The 8,854-nt window shown below is 36.8% G+C and overlaps 1 protein-coding gene across 1 annotated transcript; it reads left to right on the forward strand.

The window, feature by feature from the left end:
* Positions 1–1,308: 1,308 nt before the first annotated feature.
* LOC107816281 (uncharacterized) lies at positions 1,309–6,766 on the forward strand. Its single transcript, XM_016641987.2, has 3 exons — positions 1,309–1,561; positions 1,915–2,345; positions 6,188–6,766. Exons 1-3 carry the CDS (start codon positions 1,397–1,399, stop codon positions 6,621–6,623), a joined length of 1,032 nt encoding a protein of 343 aa, XP_016497473.1. The 5' UTR covers positions 1,309–1,396; the 3' UTR covers positions 6,624–6,766.
* The last annotated feature ends 2,088 nt before the right edge of the window (positions 6,767–8,854 follow it).

Here is an 8,854-nt window from a genome sequence, read left to right on the forward strand (position 1 = left end):
ATTAATTATCTTATACACCGTACCAAACGACCCCTAAATATTATAACTTCTGTTACGTTGTAACTTTCTGTAAGGTGTTTCAGTAAAAAGTATTGAACAACATGAAAGTCTTTACAAAATGAGTTGAAGTGTGAAGTGTCGCATAACTTGTTGCAGTTCAATTTTCCTTCTCTGTTCGAAGATATGGCTTTTCTTTACGTATCACTGATAACATTGGCGGATTCAGGATTTAAATCCTATGGATTCAATTTTAAGGTTTTTAACATTGAACCCATTATATTTTTAAAGTTATGGGTTCATATCTACTATTTTTATAATTTTAATGAATTTTTACGTACAAATTTTTACTCCGCGTCGAAAGTTATGAGTTCAGTTGAACCCGTAGTCAGTACACTACATCCGTCTCTGACTGATAACCTGAAATTGCATGAGCAAAAAGCTTTATTTGCTAAATTGCGCACCATAATAATTTGATTTCAAGAAAATGACGTGTTCATTTCATTTTATCAGCTTAAATATAGGAATAAAGTCAGAGAGGGATATGTCACATGAAAATGTATTTGCTGGTGAAAATCGTTCGAATTATATGAAACTTCGCATCTATTTCTTTCTATTCTGGTTCAAATATTCAAAGGATACCCATAATTTTAACGTTAGCTTCCTCATTTATGTGAAAGGTCAAAAATTACCAACAACCACCTCCTAAGTCCTAATACCAACCTCTCACCCCAAAATAGAGAAAGAAAATTAAAGGAAAATTGACGGGAATGCTCGGCCAAAAATAATTACTCAAAAATCTATTTTAAAGACATTACAATTCATAACTATAGTATAAAAATTTTTAAAATTTTACACTGTAACAATATTATATTTTGTATACCTACGAAATATACAATTCACATTTTATATACCTTAATTAATTATAAAAGAGTGTGATTCTAAGTATAAAAATGTGTTGTATAATTTTTAAATGTAAAATTTTCATGTGGTCCAACTTTTGCGCCACTCATTAAATTTGTACCCACTTAATTTAAAAAAAAAACTGATATCAATTTATGAGTAACTACATAAATTGTTAAAAAGAAAATATATGTGTTTGAGGTGGTGTATATCTATGTATATCATCATGTGTACCCTTGTGTATATCATGTTGCATATCAATTGGGCCTGAGTAGTCCTGTAAAATTCCCAAAAGTAAATGACCTTTGGGCTCTGAAAGCCAAGCCCAATAAAGGACAAACAATTGGGCCGGGAGACCCATTAACCATCCGGCCCAATAGTTAAAATCCCAACTTGGATTAATAATTAATTTCGTCTGGTACTTCACTCAGAAAGGAAAGGAAAAAAGCTCCGTCCACGCAGGATCGCCGGAGCCTCGTCGGAAAAGAAAAAAAGCATGGGTGTGGACTACTACAAGGTACTTCAGGTGGACCGCAATGCCAAAGATGATGACCTCAAAAAAGCGTATCGCAAGCTCGCCATGAAATGGCACCCTGATAAGAACCCTAACAACAAAAAAGATGCTGAAGCCAAATTCAAAAAAATCTCTGAAGCCTACGATGTATGCAATTACATTACACTTCCCCCCAATTTTCCCAATTATTTACTAATTTTGTTGTTAATTCCAAAAAAAAAAAAGATTTTTTGTACAATTATTCCAATTTTCATGTATTCGATAAGTATTTCCTAAATTTGTAGTTACTTCTTGAAAAAGAAGATATAGATCTCTGAATTTTCATGGGGTTCCATTTATTTTTATATTCTAAGTTTGTAGTTAATTTTGAAAAAAGAAAATTCTGTAGCCTACAATGTATTTACATGCCCAATATCCCCAATTTTAATGGGTTCGATTTTAGTTTTCCAAATTATCTTCCTAAATTTTGTATTTTGAAGAATTTTGATGTTTGATTGCAGGTGTTGAGTGATCCACAGAAGAGGGCAGTGTATGATCAATACGGAGAAGAGGGGTTAAAAGGGCAGGTGCCACCTCCAGGTGCCGGTGGATATCCAGGCACATCGGATGGTGGGGCGGGTCGCGGGTCGTTCCGGTTCAACCCGCGTAGTGCTGATGATATATTCAGTGAATTTTTCGGTTTTTCGAGCCCGTTTGTTGGTGGGATTGGAGATATGGGTGGTGGAAGGGCAGGTGGTTCAAGTTTTCCTAGGGGTATGTTTGGTGAAGATATTTTCACTCCTTTTAGGAATGCTGCTGGTGAAGGTGCATCAAGTAATGTGCCACGAAAGGCTGCTCCGATTGAGCGGACGCTGCCTTGTAGTTTGGAGGATTTGTATAAAGGAACCACCAAGAAGATGAAGATATCCAGAGAAGTTACTGATGCTACTGGGTGAGTTTATAAGATTATACCTGCCCTCAGCGATAAAAAAAGATCTCTACTTTTTTCCCTTTTTCTTGAATAAATTGTTTTAGGTTGGTGTAGCGGAGACAAAAATACTATATAGGTGATTTCTTATCATCTGCCTAAGCCTCGGTGGATAGAGTTACCTGGTACTTGTGCTGGTGGGAGGTATCAAGCTACGTTGCTTAGATCTCAAGTGGGATCTAGAGGTCGATCCTTCATAATCTAAATGTTAAGATCCGGGGATACGGATGTGGAGATTAAGCTAAAAATAATTCAAAATTCTAGATATAGATCTATAAAAAATATCCTAAATTATGAGAAATATTCTGTGAAAAACTCATAGGTGGTGGAGTGCAACCTATAATTCAATCTTTCATTTTGAAAATTTCTCCCTTTATCTCCACAAGATAGGGGTAAGGTCTGGGTACACACTGCCCTACCCAGACCTCACTATGTGGGTTTGGTGTTGTTTGTATTTTAAGAATTTCTCAAGTTGTAGGCACTACACACTAGCGTACAATAGCTAAACGTCAATCTTTCACTTTTCCTCAAATTTGTGCATGGAGTCAAAGTATCCGATCTCAATTGACCACACCCGGTATGAATCCCACACCCTTACCAGTACCAGTGTCGTGTCAATAAGAGTCCGCACAATGGTACCTAATGGAATAGTCAACGTGCATGCAAGCTGGGCTGGACACTACCATCATCAAGTTTTAGATTGGTGTTACCCGGAGTCAGACTAGTAGTTTGTGTGGGGGTAAGAGCGAGATCTAGAGAACATCTATATGACAAATCGGTCAGTACTGGAACAAAATTAACCTGACTAGAGTGGTAATGGATATGAAGAATTGGGGCATATCTTTTGGAGGTGGTCACAATTGAGGGTGTATCTTCTGGAGATGGCATGTTAGCGATGGTAACTGAATCATTCATGCACAGAGTTAACTTAAAAAGAAAGATTTTTTATGGTATGATCCTAACTAATCTTATTGAGGTCTATCTGATTGAGTCATACAAAATGTTAAATTTCCATGGAGTGACTATTATTGAGTGTTTATCATTTTTTGTTTTTACAATGGGATGATCTGAGTGGAAGCTACTCAATGAGTTGGCTGAATTGAATGCCTTCGTAAATGATGTTTTTCTTTAAAACAGGAAAAAGATGCTATTTCAAGGCTTGAATTAGTTGAAGCTGCACTTAAACAGTCTGTGCTTCTGCTTCTACAAATTCATCATAAACTCATTTATCGTTGAAATTGTTCGTTTGGAAATTTCCCGAAAAGCTAATCATAGGTTCTTCTCTCCATCGGAACAATAGGGCTGTTATGCTCATTACTAAACTTCTTGAAGAGTTTCCTCCTTCATTTTCTGCATTATGGATATTGACAAAGTAATGCCAAGTTCTCATGTTGACATATGCACCAATCCATTTCTTTAGGCCTGGCAATTAGCTATAAAACTAGCATAAAGGATAAAAGAAACTGACTATGATCTAAGAACCTTTATCAAAAAAGATACTCCTTTTTTTTAACAGGTAAAATGGTGTAGTATAGTACAAAATTAGAAACCTGGCACAAAACTAGTGCCCGGATAATTACAAAGTTCGAAACCCTTCTGTACAAAATTTGAAAAAAGGTACACTATTCTTTTTAGTGTTCGCATTTCTCATTAAAATGATCTATGGTATCATGGGTTAGTAGCATTGGTGGTGTTGAGTAAGTGACCTCACTGTTTGCGCCAGAAGGAGGATAAATAATCACTGTCTGAATGAGGATATACTGATTAACCAGCCCAAGAGTGTGCGAGAAGCGCAGATATAAAGCATCATTTTAAGGAAGGACCCTTATGATTTGACTATACATGGGTCTCACTTAATTTAGTTATTACTGGCATCGAGTAGAAGTTACTATTGAAAATAGCTGATGACATAGTGATTTGACTTATGAGATTGCATTTTACCCTAGAAAGGTTATGCAGCATGTGCCCGGGGGTTAAAAAGTTGATTGCTCATACTATTTGTCTTGTTCCCCATTTGCCTTTGCCCCTTTCCTCGCTTATGTTTGGCACTTTGGTTTGATTGGATTCTGAGATGTAGGAGCTTTACCTCTACCTTTTTTTTGGGATAAGCAATTAAGAGCTTTAGATCTTCCTTTGAACCCAATTTAGTGAAGATTGAAAAGCTGGTTATGACATTGGGCAGGTAGCAGACTCCTCTACTTTATACTAATCAAGTACTCAGGTACTCAGAGGATGTCAAGTTTAATATGTTGTCAGTATTCAATTACGTAGTACCTTTAGTTGCGTAATCACTTGTCTTTGTTTTTTCCCTACTAGGAACTGATTGGTGTAGGGCAAGTTCCGAATAGGATATTAACTTTGGAAGAAAATATAAGCTATTCACTTTTCTTTGGATTGGTAAACATATACCTTGTCATTTTCTTTTGATGCTATAAAGAGTATAACTATAACATATATATTGTCACTTTGAAGCTTGATGTTAAGTTGCTAATTTTCCTTTGAGTTGAAATTAGCACATTCTGGGTGTGCCAAATGACTACTTTGGTGAATTGATATTGGTTGCTATTGTTAGCTAAGTTGCTCGGATTCCGGTGCACGTGTCCAATACGGGTGTGAATCTAGAGGTCGGATCCTTCATAATCTAAATCTTAAGATTGTGGGGTAGGGTTCCAGGCATGGATACGGGCGTGGAGTTTTGGCTAAAAGTAATTCAAATATCAAATAGAGTTATAAAAATATGCTAAATTATGAGACATTATGTGAAAAACTTACCTTGTGCTTGAGAGCGTAGAAAGTTTCTCTTTTGTTCTCAATTCCATCCTAGCTTTTGTGTTGACATCAGAAATCATTTATCTGTCTCGAATTTTTGAATCAATCTTGGTCAAAGTACCCAAAATCAATTGACCAAATCCGATACGGATCCCATACCCACGCCCACCCACGTTGTGTCGACATAGGTGCGGCACCAAAAGTGAAGAGTCCAGACACTTAGATAGCTAGACTTATCCTAGTCGTGGTTATTCATGTAAATTAGATACTTTTGCAGCTCTGATGTTTCTACAAGTAGGTTAATTTTTACCTTTATCTGAGATTTTTCATTTTTTTTCCTTGATTTATAAATGGAAATGCAGGCCATGAAGCTTTAGATAGGTAATAATGTCGATTGTAGTTCGGGGAAAACTTGACTCTTTATTCATTTATTTATTTATTAGTATTTCGTTCCTGTTTGGTGTGCTTTAGAAGTTTATGAAGCGATTGGAACAATCTTTTCTTTTAGGAAAATAGTTGAGGCGAAACATAAGTGCTTAAGATATTTAAACTAGCGAAAACTAGCTATCTTTGCAATTTATGCAATGCATTAGGTATAATAAATCATCTGCAAATTCTGTGCGCTCAGTTTGGAACATTTTGATTCCACTATATTTCTATTTTTTATGTGAGTGTGCTACCTACTCATTCTAAAAAAATTAGTTCATTGCACCAGATTGCTGCTCTTATGGCATTATCTAGAGAACTAGTGCAGTAAATCTATTTGAAAATTTGTCAGTTCTCTTCTGCTTCTCTTACTTTTCAACCCAGTCAACCTGAAGTTTTGGATTCTCACATTGCAAAGTGCTTTATGCTTCTTTCGGGAGGCGCAGCAGGTCCTTGGATTCCTGCTGGTTACGCTTCATGTTTAAGTGTTTAATGTTAGAGTTGTATTTGTCATTTTTCTTGTCATGTTGAGTATTTTGGAAGATCATTAAGGGATCCATTCAACCCTGATAAAATTATTTAATCTTCTCATAGTATTGTTGTGTGCACAGGCGACCCAGTACAACCGAGGAAATTCTGACAATTGATATAAAACCAGGATGGAAGAAGGGGACTAAGATAACATTTCCGGAGAAAGGAAATGAGCAACGAGGCATAATTCCCTCGGACCTGGTCTTCATAATCGACGAGAAGCCGCATAGTGTCTTCAAGAGAGATGGTAATGATCTCGTTGTCACCCAGAAGATCTCATTGGTAGAGGCTCTTACTGGATATACTGCACAAATAACAACGCTCGATGGTCGGAATCTAACCATGCCGATTAATTCCATCATTAGTCCAAATTATGAAGAAGTTATCAAAGGAGAAGGTATGCCCATTCCTAAGGAACCTAGCAAAAAAGGGAACTTGCGAGTGAAGTTTAACATCAAGTTCCCCAGCAAGCTTACTTCTGAGCAGAAAGCTGGCATTAAGCGATACTTAACATGATTATTGACCATTAGCACCTAAAGTTTCATTTATCAAATGCTTACTACATAAGCTTGCCTGTCTTTGTTTTTGTTGGTCATGCAAAGAAATGTTCACACTGTTCATTTGTGGATTTCTTCTGAAATCTTTAGTCCGTTATTTAAGTCTCCTTTTTTCTTGCAACTTCTTCCTTTCGCTTTCATGCGGAAGGTTCCTCCTACCGGCCTGAAAGAAAGAATGGTTTTTAGATAGAGCGTTGGCTATGGCGCCATTTGTGAAGGAATGGGTTTATGCGCTGTGGCAGGGTATTGATTGGAATCTCTCTTCTTTTTCTTTATTTCTTTTTTTTTTTCTCTTCCATGCGTATTACTAGATCTAGCTAATCTAATGCTCTTCCCCTATATATATCGATCTGTGGATGAAAGGTATTGGGCTTCTGGCAACATTTAAACCAAATGCCCTGGTCTATTTAACTAACTGAAGCTAGCCGAGATCGAGCCACACCACAGTGACCCCGAAGTCCGACAGCCAATTGCTGGCTCTGAATAACCAGTACAAGATAAAACAAAACCTTCTTAAGCTTATGCTCGTCATTTCCAAGTAGTGACTCTGGGTTTGGTTGAGTTAGAATTTCATTTGAAATTGGTTGATTCCCAACATAGATGCACTTTTTTCCTTACTTATACATATGAGCTCGCATAATTGTAAGTAGGGATGGGATAGTCATGGTTCAATTTGGGTTGGCTTTCCCCTAAAAAGAAGCTAATTCAGTTAAGTTGGTTTTTGAAATATCGGAATCATACGAACTTAATTAAGTCTATTTTTTATTGGTTTGGTGATGTAGGACGAAAACAATTAGATACTTGAATAGAGAAAACAAGTGTTCTATAGAGAAATCTAAAGGAGAGAGTTGTTATTCACTTCTGGATGATTTATAATGGGTGGTTCTAAAGGACTATTTATAGGCCACCCCACGTACTAGAATCTTTTCATTATTGAAATCAAATGTAAAAAAGGAAACTAAAATCCACAAAATCCTTCCAATCGAGATTATTGCAATACTAATCAAGAAGGAATTTCTCCAAATTTCAATAGGAAATTCTCTAAATCATTGGATCTGATTCTCTACTTGATTTTCTGCATTAATTATCCCCTTCTCAGGAAAAGAACTCATCTTCGAGTTAATTGCCTCTTTCGGATGGATAGAGTGGTTCTTAGATGGATAGTAGGTTGAATGGTCAAACTACATTAGAATTTAGAAGTCTTGAAAATCTTTAGAGCGTCTGGCAAATCGGCCACATAAACATTGCCATTGATTTTTTGTAGGATGCGATAAGGACCATACTTTTGTAGATGAAACTTGTTATAAGTGCTAACCGGAAACCTTTTCTTTCGCAAAAATACCATAACATCATCTCCTTCTTCAAGGTCTGCACTCAACGATATTTATGAGCAACTGCCTTGTACTTAACATTAGTCTCTTCAAGTTTTTACTTCTGCTTGTATCCTGCACTTGTTTGGCCATGTGAGTTGCAATTATGCTGGATCCTGGAACCTATAGAATCTTGAGCTAGTCTAGGACATGTCGTGGACATTGGATATAGACAAGGGAAAATGGTGACTTCCCAGTTGCACTACGAACATCACTATTATAGGCAAACTCAGCTTGGGATAATGCAAAATTCCATTGTTTAGGCTTTGTGTCATGACCCGCCACATCATCATGCCATGTAGGTGCCACTTGGCATATATTTTTGCCATATGGAAGGATTACATTAGGGATTAGCTCTTGGTGGAATATTCTAGAACTATCGAGAATTTCCTTAGGAAGACTCTTTTGGAAAGCCTTGGAATGTTCTAGTCATGTAAAAAATTCTAGAGGGTGTACTTATTTGTAAATATGGAAGGACTTGTGGAACAATTATTATTTACATACTAGCCCCTAGGTGATTAGTATAAGTAGGGTGCATTCATTTGTAACTCACGAAGCAAACAATTCAAGGTTTCTCTAGTACAAAGCTTCCTTAAATAGTTCCCTTGTGTTCTTTCTACCATTCTCTTAGCGATCTTGAGTGTGGTAAGGCTGATTGGCATAGCAAGAATGTGAGCAAGTTGTGCAAGATCGTGAACGAGTTGTCAAGTGCCGCACGTGTACTTAGTTAACGACTAAGGACGTGACAACATGGTATCAGAGCAAAGGTTATGACTAAAGGAATGTTAGAAAGAATACAAGAGATTTCTAGAAGGAAGCT

This window comes from Nicotiana tabacum, chromosome 2 (genome assembly GCF_000715075.1).
Source record: "Nicotiana tabacum cultivar K326 chromosome 2, ASM71507v2, whole genome shotgun sequence".
NCBI lineage: Eukaryota > Viridiplantae > Streptophyta > Magnoliopsida > Solanales > Solanaceae > Nicotiana > Nicotiana tabacum.

Coding starts and splice junctions, on each gene's coding strand:
- LOC107816281 (XM_016641987.2), top strand. CDS start 1,397: ATGGGTGTGGACTACTACAAGGTACTTCAGGTGGACCGCAATGCCAAA. Junction 1,562..1,914: donor AAATCTCTGAAGCCTACGAT/GTATGCAATTAC, acceptor GTTTGATTGCAG/GTGTTGAGTGATCCACAGAA. Junction 2,346..6,187: donor GAAGTTACTGATGCTACTGG/GTGAGTTTATAA, acceptor TTGTGTGCACAG/GCGACCCAGTACAACCGAGG.